Source organism: Amphiura filiformis, chromosome 8 (genome assembly GCF_039555335.1).
Source record: "Amphiura filiformis chromosome 8, Afil_fr2py, whole genome shotgun sequence".
Taxonomy (NCBI): domain Eukaryota; kingdom Metazoa; phylum Echinodermata; class Ophiuroidea; order Amphilepidida; family Amphiuridae; genus Amphiura; species Amphiura filiformis.
In genome coordinates, this window is record NC_092635.1 from 17,647,175 (window position 1) to 17,669,198 (window position 22,024).

At 36.6% G+C, this 22,024-nt stretch overlaps 1 protein-coding gene across 1 annotated transcript; it reads right to left on the reverse strand.

Moving 5' to 3' along the window:
- Window positions 1–602: 602 nt before the first annotated feature.
- LOC140158720 (S-crystallin SL11-like) lies at window positions 603–17,785 on the reverse strand. Its single transcript, XM_072181913.1, has 5 exons — window positions 17,705–17,785; window positions 12,634–12,794; window positions 11,858–12,072; window positions 5,124–5,234; window positions 603–2,230 (listed from the first exon to the last, which is right to left on the reverse strand). Exons 2-5 carry the CDS (start codon window positions 12,764–12,766, stop codon window positions 2,060–2,062), a joined length of 630 nt encoding a protein of 209 aa, XP_072038014.1. The 5' UTR covers window positions 12,767–12,794; window positions 17,705–17,785; the 3' UTR covers window positions 603–2,059.
- Between the last annotated feature and the right edge of the window lie 4,239 nt (window positions 17,786–22,024).

The window sequence follows — 22,024 nt, forward strand, 5'->3', positions numbered from 1 at the left end:
TTTGGACCTACGTGAACTCAAATGTGGAGTTGCTCAAAGTCTACCATGATAATGATGTGTTTTGTCCTGTATTGGTCCTTTGCCTGTTTAATTATCCCATTTCATTAAAGTTTGGCGACCCTTTAAATTGTCAAGAACCCGGGCCAATAGCTTCCAATTTACCCAAAACAAAGTATCCATGCATTTGTATTTTTTTATGTTGTTGACATAGGATATGCTTGTGCAAAAGTAATAGTGGGTATTTCTATACACACCCACGCGAAAATTATTATGCGGAGGTCACTGTTGTTTATTAGTAAGCTATAGTAACCACGCATCACATTGGCGTTTTGGCGAATAAATAAGTTTGATTCGTAAACTCATGATTTTATGCGGCGCATGAGTACGGTACCAAACAAACGTCAATTTGAAGTGATTCTGAAAATCAGGCGCAGTGAGTACTGGTGAACTCAAGAGTATTGATTTGACTTTGTGAAAAGCATTCTTACACTGCTCGGACCAAATGAATTTTGCATTCTCCCTCAACAAATCAGTCAAAGGACTTGCTATCTCTGAAAAGTTTGGACAGATCTTTTTGTAATAACCAACCATACCTAGAAATCTCATGAGTGCATTCTTTTAATACAGGCGTGGGGTATTGCTCCATTGCTTCAACTTTGGCTTTGATAGGTTTCACCTGATCATGATCTACAACATATCCTAAGTATGTGACTGTGGCATGGCAAAACTCACTTTTTAAATTTACCAGATTGACTGTCCATTGTACTTCATATAGCTTCTTAAACAATTGATGGAGTTGTTCAAAGTGTCGTTCCCAAGTTTGACTATAAACAATCAAATCATCCAAATTAAGCTTCACATCCTAGCTCTATGTCTGCCACAACTTACCATTCTTTAGAAAGTTGCAGGCGCATTTTTCAACCGAATGGCATTGCATCTGTACTGGTAAAGACCAAAAAGCAGAGATCTCTTTGGCACGGTCTGTGAGTGGAACCCGGGGTGGAACCTGCCACTTTCAAAAGATCAAATTTGCTGACAAATTTTGCATTCCCAAGTTTGTCTCTGCAATCATCAATTCTTAGAATTTTACATTATACTCTTTGTGCTCCAGCTCATTATACTGGTGAAAGGTGACATCAGAATTGTCATCTTTACTTTTGTCTACATTGGTGAGTTTGACTACATCGGTATGTTTGTCTACATTATCGGCATGTTTTACTGTACACACAGGTTTTGAAAAGTCACTGTCACTTCTTTCAACATACTTTTTGAGCATATTTATGCGGCATAACTGCCTGGTCTTTCGTCTACAAGGAGTCTTCATAATATACTTTACGGTCGCGGTCTATATTATTTCGGAAAAAGAGTTTTGCGATGCGAAGAATAGGGTTGTCTCTGAAGATGGTATGATGGTAATATAACTTGCTTTGATCATGATCAAATTACCATTTCAAGCCACGGTATTTTACGTATGTATAATAGGCTTACGTATATCATTAAAAGTAAATGTGATTAATAGATTTGTTCATCTGCTACATGAGTACTTTAACATTAAATTAAAACATTGTATTTCTAAATGATAATCTCACATCACCAATCACATTAAATAGAACATTTACACACCCTACATATCAGAACCATTTACTATCATCCGCGAAAGCCTCACAAAAACGGCGAAAGACAGTGACCGCCAATGACTTGTAAGGCAGCTTCAACTTCGCTTCTTCGGACGGACACATCATCCTGATGAATGAGGATGCCAGAGGAGGAGCCATGTAGAAGATATGCTCTTTATGGTTCCATCACAAAGGAGACCAAGGCGTCAAAGGACGGGAAACAACGATTTTACAACCAGATGCTATTGCCTCACTAGCTATAATGGGTCGTGGTACTTCAGGAGAAACTTTGTAGTCGCCTGCATTGCAGTCGAATGTATGATGGAACATGTACTGCTTTTATGATCATTGATCATTATGGTGCCCAATCTTTTGTGGGCAAACTAATTTGGATGGGCATTTAGGGGCAATGGACAAGTTTAGTTTACTGTAATAATGTTTTTCTACCATGGTGTTACAGGTCGTTCAGACACCCAAGCTGCAATCTTCTCATGAGCAGAAGCCCGTTGAAGTAGTGCCTTCAGTTTAGGGTACTTATCCAAGCCATTGTCGTTCTTTCCTGGGAGAAGGTAGTAGTCCATTGTATGCATAAAATCAATATCAGCGAAGGTGATCTGTAAAATGGCGAGAGAAAAAAGCATAAAGAAACCAGGTGACCGCTAATTTTCTTCAATTCATTGTTAAAAAATTGCCAACTGTTTAAGGTGGCATTTGAGGCAATTTGTAGGTGCTCTATATGCATATTTTAACAGATTAATTGAGTAGACCAAAGTACACTGATTGATATGCCTTTTGTTTAAAGCAAATCAGACATATGGTTTTCAAATGCACCAATATATAATTATTTTCTTACTGTTTTATCGATATTCAATAAAGTTAATGAGCTAAAATGAATGGAAAAGCTCATTAATATGTTATATTTGCATACTTTTGTATTGAAACTTGAAAGTGTTTTTAATGTTTTAATGTATTATATATATTCGCTATCGTAGTGCACGTTAGTAACCATTGGTTACTGCTCCAAGCCTGGCCTCATACACCTGTTCCGAATTTTGATATGCCATATAGGCTTTGTGTTGTGATCATTTTGATCAGTGGTCCGTAACAAAGAAAGCGTGATCCAGTTGACCTGGCAACGGCCATATTGTAACGTGTACTACGACAGCGAATAGTCTAGCCGCCCTCTAAATCTTGCATGCGTAAAATTGAAACAACATGAATGCGAAAAGTTAACAGGGAAGAAAATTCACTCGCGCTGTATGAAAGGAGTCAGTCGACGAAAGAAACAAGTCGGCCATCACAGACCATACGTCACAGCAAAACCATATTATTGGGAGGGGCCAAAGTTATCGACAAAGACTCTTGCAAGCAAACCAGATGGATCAGGGAAGGAATGTGGACCAGAAAACGGGGATAGGAGGGGGACAACGTTATCAACAGCGATGAAGAAACACATTCACAAAATCATGTATACGACCTGCTACTACAGAAGTGAAAACTCTGGAGATGAGAGTTGGAGTGTTGCTGGTTCAGGCTTGTTTCGGCGCATTACTGATGAACATGATGAAGTCTACATCTTCCCATCGGAAGATGAAACATCTAAAATGTGAGTAAATTATTGAACTTGAACTAAATTTACCAATAATATGATACTAGTGTCCAGTTGAAAGGATAACATTCTGTAATATTTTTATGGTGTGTAGTACGTTGAATCTAAAGATTGTTTCAGAAGATGGAACTTGAATTTTAAAAAAAAGTATAGGCTTTTTCAATAGCAGATATTTTGAGTACCGGTATTAAAAATATCATGATTATAATGTGTTTCAAGCAACGTCTATTGCTGACGATGGAATATGATTATAAGACCTCACAGCCATTATAGGAAAGTTTCGGAAACGATAACGCAGAATATGCACCAATCCTGTTAAAAGGGCATTTCGTGATCAACACCCTCATGCCCCCACGTTTCTCTAAAAAAAGTTGAAATTTTTATACCACTGGAAACCTCTTGCTACATAATGTTTATGTACAAAAAAATTTCTTGCAGATTAATTCGTTTAGCAAAAATATCGTCAAATTTTAATTTCGTTCTGGTTTACCATCTGACGAAATGACGAACAGTGGCCTATGGAGCTGGCAGTGTAATACACAAAATCATGCATAAATCGCAAACGCAAAATCGGAATCAACTGAAATGTTTGGAATAAGCTTTTTCGTGGATATCTACTGAAAAATGTCATAAAAAGTGGATGCTAGGATCATGAAATCCTCCTTTAACGCGGCTGTGTACTCTAGCCATTGTTTCTTTCTCAAAATTTAGTTTTTATGATATGTTTGTACCTTGTTATGTTTTTTATAAATACAAGGAATGAAAATCCAGATTTGTAAACTCAACTGCAATATTTTAAGGATTTTATTTCACTATTCCACTCGTGTTTGAAATTGAAAAGGAAAGAAAATCTTTGTTGTACCAGCAAGATACACGCGAGCAACAACTCATCGCGTTGCGTATCGCGCAATTTGTTAACGCACAAATACGCGACGCATACGCGACGCTTATCTGCATGCGCGGCGCATCTTATGGAAACACCACGGAAGCACTGATTTCACAAAAACCTAGTGGTCAAATGGCTCCGTTTTAGCTGATAAAATGTGGGTTTTTCAAGTTCTTTCCCCGATTTAAATATCAAGTTATGAATGGATTTCGCTCAAACTTCTCAAGGGGCTGTGGATTTACCCGATGTTCACGTAATATAAGTTACAAAACGAAAACTGTCGCATTCTGCTGTGAGATTCGATGAAAGTGCAAAATGTGACCACTTTAAACTTCAACGGCCATTATTTCAATGTTCATTTTCTCGGTAAAATGACGATTTAGGTACACGATAACTCAATAAATACAGCATCTATAGGTAAGCAAATATGATCATCGTAAAAAGCATTATCGACTCAAGAAACGGTTTTCTCATTTTTTTATATTTTGGTCTATTTCCGATTTTGGGCATCATTTTGTGCAAATAGGCGTTTTTGAATTTTAAAAAGTTCATTTTGATGCCTTATATGGTCAATATCTCAAAAAATAAGGCCAATATCAAAAAATAAAAAACCGTTTTTGGAATGGAGCCTCAAGATTGAGCTAAAAACAAAATAAAATATTTTGGAAAGAGTGTTTTTTTGTTATGATGTACCTAACAAATATTGCCAAAAACTCACTTTTTTGTGATTTTCTTCAAAATTGTTGTTTTTACCCCAAATCTGTATTTATATTAAGATTTATTGATGTCTTGCCTTCATAAAAATGTATACTTTTATATGTTTTGCGCGAATAATTACAAAGTTATTGCACTTTTACTAAATGCATGTCTGAGAGTACACAGCCACCTTAAGTCAAGTTGAAATGCTTGGTCTAAGCAAAGCCAATGGAAGACGAGTTCTGATCTTTTACGAAACGAAGATAATTTATCTGGCGTCCATTTCCACACCTATACAGGTTCAGTTCATACTTACACTTTTACCCACAAAGTATGAATTGCCTCCTTCATTTTCACTGAGAAATCTTTCCAAGAATTCCAATTTCTTAGGAGCGAGCTCTGTAAAAATCCTCTTGAATTCCACATCCTGAAAACATAATAATAATAATAATAATAATAATAATAATAATAATAATAATAACAGGCCTAACACTAATAATAATAATAATAATAATAATAACAGGCCTAACACTAATAATAATAATTACAACAACAACAACAATAATAATAATAAAAGTAATAATAATAACACTAATAATAATATAGGTTTAAAACAAAAAGACAATCCTGTAATCTAATTACTAACACTCATCCAACAACCCACTCCGCAGGTACGGATCCATGTCTTTTAAAGCTACCCCACCACCTCAGAGTCTGTAAATAACTCATGGCTAGTGGCTCAAACCCAAAATGGTGATGTGCCGCTCAAATTCTCGCTATTCACAATAAGGGCGCCGCCAGCGGTTTGCGATGTAATCGTGATGTATCATGGGAAAAGGTCGACATCCAAGTCCGCGCAATACGAATATTACCATGCTATTACATAGGAACACGTGACAATATTTTTGTGTCAGTTCCTGCAGAACTGACACCTTTAGTACAGGTTTGACGATCACGTGACAATTCGAATCATCATATCGAAATATCACGTGCTCTGTAAAAATATCAATATCGATATTGATACTATTCGTCAATTCAGCCCCAAACCAAATCGCCCACATGCCAATTCGAACCCTGTATATTGATGTACAAAAAAAGTTGGCCAAATTTAACTATTTCGTGATTTTCTCCATAACCGTTGTTTTTACACCAAATCTGTATATTTAGATGAATTGATGTCTTGCATTCGGTCACAAACCAATTCGTTGTACTTTGTGCAATAACCCTCTATCTTTTAAACCAAATATCCTAAAGAGTCGTGCGATGTCGAACTTTTCCTCTGGTCATAAAGAACAAAACATGTCAGCGGCGTATCTGTACGTAGCCGCAGTTTGTGGCCCTCACAACACGGGCTTCCGGTCCTAGGAAATGGAATATTACTGATAAATATATAAAGATGGCAAAATCAGTAAACCAGTTTAAGTTACAAATAAAGAAAAGTCTAATAAAAAATTACATCTAATATTTAGGGATTATTTAATGACCTCACCCATCCCCCCTTCTCCACTCCAACTATCAATTTCTTGTGTGGACTGTGAAATATCTATATGAAATGTTATAAATATTTATATTGGAGTCTTTCTTTGCATGTTCTTCTCCTCTTTCTTTTTTCTTTTATTTGTTAACTTTGTGTAATTGTATGTTGCAACTTAAGGCAGTGTACGGGGGGTGCTCGCTTCATGCCTTTGGGCCTTTTGAGCATCTCCTCATTCAAATGTTGTGTCTTTTATATTTTGTATGTTGATTTGAATGAAAATAAAATGATGATGTATGATGATGATGATGATGATGTACATCATTTCCTACAGAGTCGTGAGATATGTCAAACTTTTCCCTTGGTCATAAGGAACAAAAAAGTCAGTGGTCGCATATCTGTAGGATCATTGGTTAATGAGATATAGGCCTAGTCACTTTTTTTAATTTTGTGCACTTAACCCTCTATCTTTTTAACCAAATATCCTCGAGTCGTGTCGAATTTTTCCTCTGGTCATAAGGGAAAAAAAGGTCAGTGGTCGCATATCTGTAGGATCATCGGTTAATGAGATATAGTCACTTTTTTGTACGTTGTGCACTTAACCCTCTTTTTTTTTACTTCTGGATATCGTTTGGAGTCAAATGATTTTTCATTTTAAAGCTTATGATATATTTTCTAAACACGAAATAAAACAAAATTGACCGCGAGCCGACTTTACAGCTGTTTCGAGATGGACGGTCACATATATTCATTAACATATTAAATCGTTTACCCCTTTTGGTCAATATCGAATTGGTTTGTGGCTGACTTAGCTTGGGACCAAATGCATGAATTGGCATATGGCCAAGTCAACTGTGGACGAATTGATTTGGCCGAATCGATCTGCTTCCATGCTGACCAGGAAGTGCCGAAAAATTACGTACTTTTTACAAGGCAAAAAGCAACTTTTCTAGGCATTGTTGACATGGTGCCTTCGCCCAAAAAGGTTTCCTACTATAAAGACCTAACTTTTGAGATGGTTTGTATGTTTGAAGGTGCAAAATTAACAATAAGCTTAAAATCATGGCCCGGTTTACCGCCGAGTTTTGCAAGTCATCATCAACCACTTTGACAGATGACGTCAGACACTTATCTCTGTCTTGATAATATCGACATATGTCTTGATAGTAATACGCTGTTTTACTTAGCCTATATCTGGTGGCAGCAGCATTTTTCTGATAATACACGGGGGGAACTGACGGTGTCCACATCTTTTTTTTTTCTTTCTTTCTTTTTCAGTTTTTTGTATTTTATCAGTAGGCCTACTTAGAGCTGGTGGGGGAGAGAAAGCATTAAAATACATTCAGGAAAAAATACAACTCGAACCAAAGATGAAGAATCCATTTCAAAATCAAAATTACAAAAAAACCAAAAAAAAAACACACCAGACAATGAGCAGGTTCAAAGACCCACAGAAGGCAGATGACAAAACAGAGTCCTGACCCTATCCGAATCCTATTTTGACCTTTACACAAATAAACCACCAGCCCCCTTCATCACATACAATATTTTTATAAAAACATCCAGCATGTCCAGTGTTAATTAAACAAAAATCTTTTGTATTGCGCTGGTATAGGAGTTGCAAGGGCCTGATACTTTGCTGATATCGAATGATGAAATTCGCCATCTTCCTCCTGTGAAAAAATTCGAAGAATAGAAGGCTGACGTTGCGCCAAGTGTATAATTAGGCCTATTTAATGATAAAATGAACTACCACTAAATGTTCTTGTCAGTGCTGCAGTGCAAAACTTCTCTTTATCATTACATTAAAATAATAGTTACATTGTAAATTGGAACTGACACCAATTTTTTTCAGGAATACTTGTTTAATTTGTCAATATAACGATATTACACGCAAATCGATAGAGAAAAAATTAATTGTGCACATTTCAAATCACATTATTAAGTATTATTGAGTATCGATTCGCGTGTAACACCTTTATTTTGACAAACTAAAAATATTATCACGTGTTCCTATGTAATAGCATGGTAATATTCGTATTGCGCGGACTTGGATGTCGACCTTTTCCCATGATACATCACGATTACATCGCAAACCGCTGGCGGCGCCCTTATTGTGAATAGCGAGAATTTGAGCGGCACATCACCATTTTGGGTTTGAGCCACTAGCCCACCACCTCAGAGTCTGTAAATAACTCCTGGCTAGTGGCTCAAACCCAAAATGGTGATGTGCCGCTCAGTAGTTTTATCGCGAGAAATACTTACACATCGGTCTAAGTTTTATGTTTGCAGAAAAGAAATCCTTTGATATATGCGTCTCCTTTGAAAAACAGTGTAACTCAACTATATACTTTTCAACCTACATGTATAATACTGTGAATTTTGTTCATTTTGAACAATTCCAAGTAAAAACGAAGTTGGTTTACTCACGTTTTAGTGACGTTTCACCACTACACTAGTGGCTTCATCAGACTGGCAACTCATCACATCTGACTGCTTGCTTTTATAGGCAACAGGAAGCACCGTAGAGGGCGTGATGAGTTGGTCAAAGATGTTGTTGAGCGAGTAGGCCCCCTCGTCCTTGTTTAGAGTGTCTTGTCCTTTTCGGCGGATCCAGATGGCTTCTTTCAGCCACCTGGTGGTCTTGTCGGCTTCACGATCAATCACTTTTGAGTCCTCCCAATTGATAGAGTGATTTGTGGAGGCCACATGATCAGTGATGGCGGATTTGTGAATGTCCGTGACAGATGATTGGCGTTTTGCTCGAGTAAATGGTTTTGATTCAAATTTCTCCACCTCTTTCTGGTGTTCTTTGAGTCGGATACCAAATGTAGGAATGTAGGAACTTGGGCAGTCACCGCAGGGTATTTCATAAATGGCTTCCGCTTTCTGTTGAGGGAGAAGTTTATCCTTTGGATGGACGAGCATATTGCGGATGGTACGATGCGGCTTCATGGCTGTGGAAAATCCGTGTTTTTTAAACACCCTGGACACACGCTCGGATACGCCCTCTATATAGGGGACCACAACCATGCCTTTGGTTTTTTCACTGTCATCTTTTCGTTTTGAGGAAAGTTTTGTCTTAGGAGTAGATCTGTCTTTTTTGACTTTATTGATTGACCAATCCGGGTAACCGCACGTGGTCAACGCTTCGCGGATGTTACCCTCCTCTTTTTGTCTGTCCGTTTCCTCGGTAACCAACGCGTCACTCCTGTCTAGCAGCGTTCTAACAACACCCAGCTTTTGATGTAAGGGGTGGTGGGAGGAGAACTGAAGATATTGGTCAGTGTGCGTTTTCTTGCGGTAGATACAGAGTTTCACTGATCCATCCGGCTTTCTAGTAATTAAGGTGTCGAGGAAGGGAATCGAACCTTCTTGTTCTTGCTCATAGGTGAACTTGACACTGTTGGTAGGGTCGATGGAATCTAAGTGTTCTGTGAGGTTGTCTACTTCTCCTTTGCGTACTATTTCCAACACGTCATCTACGTATCTTTTCCAGAGACGCGGGCGGCAGGCTACCGGGGCTGTGGAAATAGCTTTCTTTTCTAGCCACTCCATAAATACATTACAAGCAAGGGGGCTGAGAGGGCTACCCATCGCCATACCGAACCGTTGGCGGTAAATATCACCTGAGTAGCTAAAGTAGGCAACCGTGGCAAGACAAAGGGGGCCTACTCGCTCAACAACATCTTTGACCAACTCATCACGCCCTCTACGGTGCTTCCTGTTGCCTATAAAAGCAAGCAGTCAGTGATATCAACATTCCTAATGAACTTGTTCAAAGATGTATAATACTGTTTTTGTGAAATTAAAGCCATATTATAACATTTGCTGAGGAAGACGCCCTCACTGAATTTTTAAAATTCTTTTTTTTACACGATTAAATTGTACTTTATTAAATCAATATACCCTGCAAAAATCAAGACTCTAGGTGCTGTAGTTTTATAGTGACATTCAATCATGGATGACGTGCAATATGCTTCAACTCAATCGTGAGAAGACTGAATTCTTCATCGCCGCTTCATCTCATGTTAAGAACCAGATGCCTGCTATCACACTCCAAATTGGAAGTGAGGCCATTGAACCATCGGAAACAGTCCGAAATCTTGGAGTTATCTTCGATAACTGCATGACCATGCGTAACCAAATTTCTTCACTCACACGCAGTGTTTCATTCCACCTTCGCAATATCTCTCGCATTAGACGATTCTTGGACTTTGATACTAGTAATGACATTATCCGCTCACTTATCTTATCCAGGCTTGATTATGGCAATGTTCTCCTCATGGGTGCCAACACTACTGATATCGCTCGCCTTCAGACCCTCCAAAACTGGGCTGCAAAAATCATCTTTTGTGCGAAGAAAAGGGACCATGTATCGCCGCTTTTACATCAGCTCCACTGGTTGTCTGTAGAGGATAGAATACTGAACATTCAAAGCCATGCTGTATGTTTTTAAATGCCTTGCCGGCATTGGACCAGAATACCTGTCATCATGTATGGAACTTATGAATCCTCGCGAGGGCCTTAGATCCGCCTCAGATCGCACTCGTTTGAATGTGCCGATCATACGCAGTTGGACTTTTAAATCCGCTGCCGACATGGCATTGACCTACAATGCACCTCTGATCTGGAACAATTTGCCGTCATCTGCATGTGCGAAGTGCTGAAACAGTCTCTGCCTTTAAAAAAGGCCTCAAAACTCACCTGTTTCCGCAAACATAATTTTGCTTGCTTCATTGTTTCTTGTATATATTTTGCATATGTTTTTGGTTTTTCACGCTGTGATCTTTTGAAATGGCGTGTAACAAAAGCTCTCATGTATGTATGTATGTATGTAGTTTTGTCAAAATCCGAGATTTTGAATAAAACGCCGGAACCGGCGCTTTATTATTACGATGGAATAAACGATGTTCATAACACACAGTACGTACACGGCGTGCGGGACGGTGATATACACAACAAAGGGTCGTACCACAATATGACCGAAGGAGTAAACGATGCATAAACGATGTTCATAACACACAGTACGTACACGGCGTGCGGGACGGTGATATACACAACAAAGGGTCGTACCACAATATGACCGAAGGAGTGGTACGTATTGGCGACATGTGCGCTGGTAGTAAATTCCAATTTTCTTTGCTTTGCCGTAGTTGTTCGGCTCAAAAATAAAAGGGGATATATCTGACAGTAAAAGCTAACATTTTATGGCAAAGAAATGCTAATCTATTTTGTTTGAAAATGTTATAATATGGCTTTAAGTGGAACAAAGGTAGCCCCTGGACCTATATGACTATGAGGCGGGCTCCTAGACCCCACTCATTGAGCTTGCGCTTCACGCTCGACATTTCTAATAAGATTGTTTCTCTACATAGTACATTTCTCCTGAAAAATTGGTCTAGTGACGACTCTGCGCCCTTCTACATAATGTGGAATGATTTCTCTTTGTACTGCAAAATGTTGACGTCTTCACACGTGATTCTAGCCAGCAGACCCCCCCAGCGCACCCCACCCTCCACACACCCATATGTCTGTGTGTACAACCCATACATTACAACAAAACGTCAACTGACCCTTTTTGCTTCATCTTCTATTTCATAGATTGCGTCTCCAAGTTGAATCCAGATATCGTCGATCACTTCTGTCACAACGTCAATCCTTGTCGATTCCATATTGTCCTTTCCATAAAACCCAAACTCACGAGCTATGTATCGGTTGATAGCTTTAGATTCGACCAGTTTTTGTTGTCCATCTATTTCCAGTATAGGCAGATAACCCAGTGGTGTGCCTGAAAAAAATCACGAAAAACGACTTATTCAAAGGCTTCGTCAAAATGGTCAACCTACATGTACACAGTGGGGACGTTCGCACTATTGTTTATTTCTTTTCTGGGAAAGGAAAAGAAAATGGGACAGAGTCTGTTTCCCACCAAAGTTCACTTCGATCATGGGCCAAAATAGTGTAAAATGTCAAATTTTGTTATTTAGAAACATTTTGGAAAACACAGCTCCCTTTAGAGCCAACGAGGGTTTTATTTTGCAGGACAAGTATAGGTACAATTTCGACACCTTTTCCCGTCGTAGTAAACTAATTTGGTTGAATTACAAAATGCAGGGGATTTTTTATAAATTTATCGTTTTTAAACATTTTATGCGTCAAAGTGTATATATATATATTTTGTAAAAAAGAAAAAGTGAAAACGTTAATGGACTTTCTATTTGGTAATGAAATATAAGTGAACAAAGCAAAAGAGAAAACATAATTGACAACATTTTCAGATAATCAAAGAGCCACTCAGAATAATAAACATGATATCAAACCTTCTTATTTAATATTTTCACAAACTTACTGGCTTTCATCTGGGGCCAATCTTTAAATTCGATACGGTTATCTTCATAAGGCACACCTGCCGCAGCAAACATCATTCTGGCATTCTCTCCTCTTCCTCTGCCATTGAAGTAGATAAGCTTATAGGAAGGCATTGTCGATGGACCAGTGAAGGGCTATCTCCTAAAAGCATGAATAAAAAAAGTTCGCTCAGAACTGGTGTAAATGTAATATCACTTGAATCAGATTTGCAACTGTTTTGGCGAGATGAATCTGAACGACCTATATTCTTGTTGTCACGATATTTATAATCTTAATCGTTAATAATCTTAAATACGTGCTGGTTACGTTTCTTCCTTCTAAGAAACTTGGTCAATACAAATCCTTAGAGAATCGTTGCTATATTCAATATGTTTAACCAATAAAAACGAGTGGTGTCCCCTGCCCCCTGATCGTATGAATTCAGATCCCAAATGATTCAGTATAGATAGCAATAATATATTGCATAAGTACTATCTTCAGTAGACAGTAATTTAAAATTGCATAATTACTGTCTTCAGTAGATAGATAAATTAAAAAGACATAATATAGTTTTTAGGAGATTTTGTGTGTGATAACAAAGGGTTGAGTTGGGGACGAAACGGGTTTGAGGAGATTTATGTGCAATCATTTTCAATCATTTTAATGTTTTTGTCTTAAATACATTCATTATATTGTAAATTTGTTGATGTGAATCTTGTGCAATTTTTGTTGTAATGTAACTTCCATATAACACAGCATCTTGCTGAATAAATATGAATGAATGAATGAATGAATGAATGAATGAATGAGTGAATGAATGAGTGAATGAATGAATGAATGAATGAATGAACGAACGAACGAACGAATAGCAATAATAAATTACACACTTGTCTTCAGTAGATAGCAATAGTTAATTGTGTAACTACCATCTTCGGTAGATACCAATACTAAATTTGATAATTACTGTCTTCAGTAGATACCAATACTAAATTTGATAATTAATGTCTTCAGTAGATAGTAATAAAAATTCAATAAATACTGTCTTCAGTAGATAGTAAAAGTGAGAGTTCACGTTGCTCTCTACATTAGATAGCAATAACTAATTACATAATCGCTGTCTTCCGTAGATAGTATATTTTGTAACGACTGTCTTCAGCAGATAGTAATATTAAATAAAATAATTACTGTTTTCGATAGATAGCGACATAAAATTGTAATAGTTACTGTCTTCAGTACATAGTGACGCCAGAGTGACCCAAATGACCTCTTCCACAAAGTGACCATACTTGGTCTGCCTCCAAAGTGACAACAAATAATCCCTGACACCAAAGTGACCTTAAATGATCCCTTACCTCAGAGTGACCTCGAAGTGTCCCCCTTAACCCAAAATTACCCATATTATATAAATTACATAAATGCTGTCTTCAGTAGATACAAAATATTAATTGACAGAACTGACGTTTATAGTAGTAGGTAGTAGCAATACGTTACATTATAATGTCATTAACAGATAGAAATAATAAACAACATTAACTCTACTTTCCGCAGATCTATAAATTATTTTTACTGTATTCAATAAAAACAATGCATAATTACTTCTTTGGGAGTTACATATTTACTGTCTTCAGTTGATGGTAAATTTTATAATTACGAGTACAGTCTTCACTACTATATTGCATACGTGATTGCTGTTATTAAATAATGATTTGCATGTTTGTCGTCAGCATAGCTTAACAACTACTGTCTTCAGTAGACAGCAATTATAATAAGATAAACTGTCTTTAGCAGATAGCAATATAAGATTGTATAATTACTGTATTCAGTAGATAGTAATAATACAGTTGATAGTTTTATGACTCCAAATGACCACTGACTGCAAAATATCCCCAAGATCCCTGACACAAGGTGATCCTTACGCCAGAGTGGCCCAAATGATGACCCTCTCCACAAAGTAACTGCAACTGGCCCGTCTTCAAAGTGACCACATAATATGTGGTGTGATCAAGCAAAGTCGGTCATATACAATATATTGGATTATAACAAGCATTTGCGAAGCTATTTGCTGAAAAAACCAGTGAAATTGAACAACCAGTTCAAAAGATATGAGCAGTTAAAGAGTTTCTAAAACAATAGGAAAAGAAAATATTTCCTTTGGTTGACTATTCAAATCAATATTCCGGACTTCCGACTGATTTTGCTTGATCACATCACATATGACCCCTGGTGCCATAGTGACCCCAACGTGACCGCAAACTATCCCTTTGACCCAACATGACCCATTACTCAATGATCTCTGACCCCAAATCCACAGTAATAATCAATTTGATAATTGATAATTCAGTCGATAGCAATATAAAATTGCATACTGTAAACTTGCATAAATACTCTCTTCAGAAGATAGCAGTAAGAACTTGCATAATTGCTGTCTTCAGTAGAGTAGATAGCAATATGACTTAACTACTGTATTCAGTACATATCAATAATAAATTACATAATTGCTGTTTCCATTAGATAGCAATAGTAAATTACATAATTTGTATCTTCAGCAGATAGCAAGATAAATTCTATAATTACGGTCTTCAGTAGATAGTAACATAAAATTGCATAATTACTGTCTTGAGTAGATAGCGATAATAATTTACACAATTACTCTCTTCAGTATATTGAGTAATAAATTACATATATAGTTACTCTCTTCAAAAGACAGCAATAACAAATTACAGAATTACTGTCTTCGGTACATAGCAATTATGAAATTACATAATTTATGTTTTCAGTAGAGAGTAAAAATTAAAAAAGTTACATGATTTTATCTTCAGTAGATATTAGTAATAAATTGCATAATTATACTGTCTTCAGTAGATAGCAAAAACAAATTACATAGCTACTGTCTTCAGAAGATGGTAATAATGAATGCTATAATTACTGTCTTCAGTAGATAGCAATAATAAATTGTGATGTGATCAAGCAAAATCAGTCGGAAGTCGGAAATATTGATTTTAAGATATTTCTTTTTGTTTGCTATTGTTTTGGAAACTCTTTAACTGCTCATATATTTTGAACTGGTTTTTCAATTTCAATGGCGTTTTCTGCAAATTGTAGCTTTGCAAATGCTTGTTGTAATCCAATAAACTAAAAATTGTATATGACCGACTTCAGACTGATTTTACTTGATCATACCACGATTATATAATTATTTTATTCTATTTTATTTCATTCATATTCAACCCGGGGTTGACCTTTCTATGCACTATATGTTCTCCCAAGACAGGTGCAAAATTATTGTCTTCAGTACTATAACAAATTACATAATTACTGTCTTCAGTACTTAGCAATAACAAGTTACATAATTACTGTCTTCAGTAGATAGCAATAATAAATCACACAATAAATTTATACTATCTTCGGGAGATAGTAACAATAAATGTTATAATTTAGTGTTTGCAGTACACAGCAATAATAATGCCACTATGTAATGACATTTTACATTTGCTCGAAGTATCAAGCAAGAATTTACGCCTTGAATATTAAGGAAAAGCTAACAAACAAAGAAAAGGTTAACGCAAACAAACACAATTTGAAGACTGGCACTGGCAAAAATTCGCGTGATTTCCCTCGCATCGAGCTATTCAAGTTGATATCCATATACCCATTGGGAGACATGCCCTTAATCTTCCACACAGGGTGTGAATTTCTTACCTGAATGGGTGATACCATTTGAAATGTATACTCCAACTGGGAGATTAAGGTCATGTCTTCCACAGGGGGTGTGTGGATTTCAACTTGCATAGCCCATTAGAAATGTTACAGATATAGATAAATATATGGCAGCACGAAGAGCGACCTGCATTAAGATTTCAAGCGCTACAGTGGCAAGCTGACAAACTAAACATGAAACATGGAGCTGCTCTTGAAATCATGCTTGTATAATGAGCACGTTTTAACAAACAAGAATCATATGACGAGACTTGGGATATTAATCCTTACATGGAGAATAAAGATCAAACTGGAAACATTTAACAAGACGATTACAAGATTCCATACGACGCGTATTTATCAGGACACCAATGTATATTGTAAATACACGGAGAATGTGATGCAAAATGTCCCGGGCAAAATCTATAGCAGAATAGCAATATATAATATGAGAGTTCCTATCATGTCTATTACCAAAACAACTCATTATGACGGGTTGGCAATATCCGCAGAAAGTCGTGGTTATATACTACATATCTTATAATATTTTTAACTAAAATACTTGTGAATAAAAGTTATCAAAAGAACTGAGGGTGAATTTGTTGGAACTGTAAGGATTGTGCATGAATCTATCCCCGCGACGGTGTTTGGTAGCTTCCGTTTTATAACTCCCCTTAATGTTTGGTTTGTTTAGTGACGAAGAGCCCCAGCAAACACAAAAACGTTTTCAAAACGTTTTAAACAAGTTATTTTTTGGTTTAGGTAAAAACGTTTTAATAACATTATAATGTCGGGTTATATAAAGATCATGAAAACGTTTTAAAACGTTTTGTGTGAAAACATACTACAATAATATTTTTTAAATGTTTTCAAAATGTTATTGTAAACTACATTTTTTGTCAAATATTTTGTCAACACTTAAATTAAAATATTTGCAGTAGGTTATCAAAAATGTTTTTGAATGTTATGAAAACGTTTTATACCCTTTATATACCCTTTGTATAACCCGATATTTAAACGTTTTCTGACAACCTTTTATAACCTTTTACAATGATGACTGGGGCACAAACTGGCTGGGACCGATACTGTAATTGAACATGTCTCGTGCGTCATATCTCGACAGACACTGTACTGTTCACCCATCTCACGATAGCTCGTAATACTGATTACTCCATCTGAACATTAGTTTACATTTATGCAACGACATTTTCTTACTGTTTTTCACAACGAAAACGACTATTTCAAATGTTGATTAAAAATAGAATCTAACAAAAGTACCCATAAAATACCCATCCATCATTAAAGTCTGAAAGAAGTATGCTATCTTATCGTATGAATCTCAGGTTTGTGACAAAGCTAAATGATTCAAAACCTACCTATTTGAATGAAGTCCCGGAATGAAGTTTCAGGAGTATACGATCAGAAACATGCATGCGTCCGCCATTGCCAATCCGGGGGTGCACTCAGTACAAATTACCATACGGGAATGTGCCGCAAACATGTGTCCATATCAATTACCCATTTTGATTGGTTATTTTTCAAAATTCTCTAAATTTTTCGGAAAATGTCCAAAACTTTTGGGAAACGTTGGCCGAATATATATTCGGGGTTACTATCTCGGACCCCGAGTTACTAAGTCGGGGCCCGAGTTACTATCTCGGACCCCGAGTTACTAAGTCGGGGCCCCGAGTTACTATCTCGGACAGTCGGGGCCCCGAGTTATCGGGGCCCGAGTTACTATCTCGGACCCCGAGTTACTAAGTCGGGGTTCTGAGTTACTAAGTCGGACCCCGAGATAGTTTTTTTATTTTCTTTCATGTCACATCGGGGGCTTCGTAATTTAGACATTTTTTATAGATTCAAATTTTTAATGGGGGTTTTAGATCAAATTTACGATACGAATACCTCCTCCTAATCCTCAAACCAGTAGCGTAGCCAGCAGAGACAGGGGCAGAGTGCCCCCTGACAAAAAAAATGAAAGAAAAAAGTGCCCTCTGACAAAAAATGAAAGAGAAAATCAGGAGGGCAAAGGAAAAGAAAAGGGCAAGGAGCCCTTTTCTAGCAAAATTCAGGGCCAAAATAGTGTAAAATACAAAATTTTCATAAGAAAATAATTAAAAATTATTTTAAAACAGGATAAAAACATGAGTAATATAGAATAAATTTATAGCCTCAATATAAGACCTAATTGAATCTTCTAAGTGAAGGAATACTCAAGCGACACTGTTTTGAAGTCCAAGTTGCACATCAAAATGTATCAAAACCACCTTTTTGGGTGCCCCAGTATATGACACAGGATCTTATGTATACATTGCAATCATGAGTTCATATATTTATAAAATTCAATTATTAGTACAAAATGATTGACCATGATACAGGGTATCCCAAAAAAAAAGAACCCTCATTGCGCCCTCTATTTCTCCTATTTTAAAAAAGTAGATCAAATATATTTTGGTATGTAGGCCTAATATTAATCATAACCTTGTATCGTTAGCTTTATAAACCGAAAAGAAATATTTCAATCGGCTCACAGATATGCTCTTTTTAAGAAATGTACACATTTTTACTCTGTCCACGGACCGTGGAGGTTATACTTCAAAGATTGAAAAGGAGTAGACACCATGCATGGATATGAAACATAATCCTCAATGATAACTTTGTAAAATAACTTTAATTAGGGAATGGGCTTTACCGGTGGACTCAGAGGCTCTGGATTTTGTTAAGCATGTTAAGTGTCATTAATTTGAGGGTGTGGATGGGACTTCTTTTGCTATAATACTGGCAATTACTTGGTTTTTTTCCTTGGTTATGATGGCAACATACCGTACCGACAAACACAGAATGTTTGGACTTCAAAAAGTTTTTCATTTTTCGCAATGCCAGGGGTTTAGTGTGGGGCGTGGGGGAGGTTTGTGTCAGCCAGGTGATGTATAATAACGTGCAGTCGGGCGTGCAGTATAATAAATAACATGTTGTATGTACATCGCGGAGTATTATTAAAAGGCACTGCAAAAAATGGTAAAACTACATTATTTGTATTTGCACTGTATCGGGCTCACCGAGTTAAGGGATCTGGAATGAGCGTTTTGAGCGTTTCGACAGTATTTTTGTGGGACATGAGAGCACATCAGACATATCGAATTGCATTCTGAATACGAAGAATGTCTTTCTGATATCACATAATTTTCATTTTTTGAAATTCACGATATAATACAAATTTTATGACAAATTTTTAAAATTTGATATTTTTCACATTTTGATATATAACAGTCCTCGAAGTAAATTTTATAAATCTAATGATATATTCTTAAAGTGTATGTAGCTGGGAGGAAAAGCCGACGATCAATTGAAAATGTTGACCTTTCATTAGATATGGATTTTTTTCTCAAAAAGACCTAAATTTTGTTGGAGTTTTGGGAAAAAAATCCATATCTTCAATACGAAAGGTCAACATTTTCAATTGATCGACGGCTTTATCCCACCTACATACACTTTAAGTATAAATCATCAGATTTATAAAGTTTACTTCGAGTACTATTAAATATCAAAAATATCAATTTTTTATCATTTGCCATAAAATGTGTATTACATTGCGAATTTCACAAAATCAAAATTATTTGATATCAGAAGGACATTCTTCAGAATGCAATTTGATATGTCTGATGTACGCTGATGTCCCACAATAAATACTGTCCAAACGTTCATACACCACCCCTTAAGGGCGAAAAAATGACCAAATCGTCAGTGGTAATCCACTACTAATTCTGACTAATATTACTTTACTGACAAATACGGGCGAAGTGCGTAAAGTTTACTACTTAACACTAATGGATAAAACGGTTACAGATCGAGGCTCCGGAAGATTTTGAATAGGGGGGGGGGGGAATATTTTGCCTGCTCCGAGGCGTGAAACGCTGAAGGGGGTGGGTCCGGTACCCCCCTCCCACGCTGCATGTGGAAGCTTTTGAAATGCATACATTTTTACATGAATTGTACCTTACATTTTGAATTATACCTTAAAATTACGAATTTTACCTTAAAATTATGAATCTGATCCTAAAATTATGAATTTTATCCTAAAATTATTAAGGGGCCTTGCCCTAGGCCCCCCCCGGTTCCGGAGCCACTGGTTTATTAGGATAATTAATTGTGACCTAACCTAAAACCAGACCAAAGGAAATTTCAACTATTGGCAACTTGCATCAGCACCCATTTTGTGCATATCTGGACTGGGTATGGGTTGATGTAGGCCTACATGTATGGTCATATTATTTTCCCCCAGAAAGTCTTCTTCATAATAAATTATTAATTATGCACCCGTGTATTGCTCATCGCTAATATTGATCATCGATATTTATATCAGGTCTGACCCAACCTTGATAGATAATAATATGTGAAACAGTTGCGCAGGTCCATAGTATATGTTGTGTCAAACAGTCAATAAAAGTTCATGTCCTCTATTTGTCCTCTTTTTAATCACAATAGAATTGTAGATATTGATCATTTAAATATTATCTTGTACTACGATCAATGCAACTTGCAGCAAGATATATGTCCCTATGTACTTAATCAATTTATTTACACCGTGCTGCAAATTGTGTGTGTTTCACAATAGGAATACTCTCAAATATCAATTCTAAGTACGCAATAACACATTGTAGTTTGGTTTTATCTGGAACTCTGAAAAACACGTAGACCTACGTAAACAGAAGCCAAAGACTGATGAGTAAAGGTCTTGCGATGAAGACGTGAGTGTGTCATACCTACATCTTGTTGGTTTGCACTATCATATTTTGCCTTCTTTCTTTAATTTTATCAGTTCGAATGCAGATAATGCAGTAGCTCTATATATTGACAAAACACGCAGCGCAGAGGTAAGTAAGCTTATTAATGAGAACTTTTGAAACCGTGTTTTAAATGACATCTAATGTAATAGCAGAGCAGCGGACATACAAATTCAGAAACTCGGCTTCACCATGTTCACTGCAATATATGGCTTCGTATGTGTCAACGTAAGCTTACAAAATGTGATATTTTTTGTCAACAAAAAACACAATTATTATAAATAACCCTAAACATTGTAAGTCTATTGTACAGTAATTGGAGAGAGATAGAAAAGGCAGAACTGAAACGAGACGACAATTTTGTCTCAGCTCTGCGCTTGTCATTTCAGGAAAGAGAGGTAGAGGAGACAGAGACATGACTAGATGAGAGACACATGAGACAGAGACATATAGCCCCTGCCCTGCTGCAGGAGGGGAACTCCAAAAAGACGAAACCGTGCAAACAAGAATACCACCAGCATGAAAATTGACAATTCGATGGAGCACTGGATTGGTACCTATTTTTTTAGAACATGCAAAGAAATGGTCGTTTTCAGTAGACAAACATATGCACGTATTGTCTGTGACATATATATTTATAGGCCTACTCCAATGTGACCCTCTTATCAGAAAACAATGCTAACCTTTGTATTGATAAGGTTAGATCAGGGTACAAATTTGACTCTGTATACGTGTATAGGTAAATAATTACATTACGAAATGTGTCAGCAACGCTATTTATATTCAGAGACATAAGATTGAATTGCTAAATTCTATAGATAATATAATTATTATTGTTTTAGTTGTGTTACATTGCAATTTTCCCGAGGAATTTCTTTAATTCTCTTATAAGTTATATTACTTACGTACTTC

Coding starts and splice junctions, on each gene's coding strand:
- LOC140158720 (XM_072181913.1), bottom strand. CDS start 12,766: ATGCCTTCCTATAAGCTTATCTACTTCAATGGCAGAGGAAGAGGAGAG. Junction 12,073..12,633: donor TTGGCCCCAGATGAAAGCCA/GTAAGTTTGTGA, acceptor GATTTTTTTCAG/GCACACCACTGGGTTATCTG. Junction 2,231..5,123: donor CATACTTTGTGGGTAAAAGT/GTAAGTATGAAC, acceptor GCCATTTTACAG/ATCACCTTCGCTGATATTGA.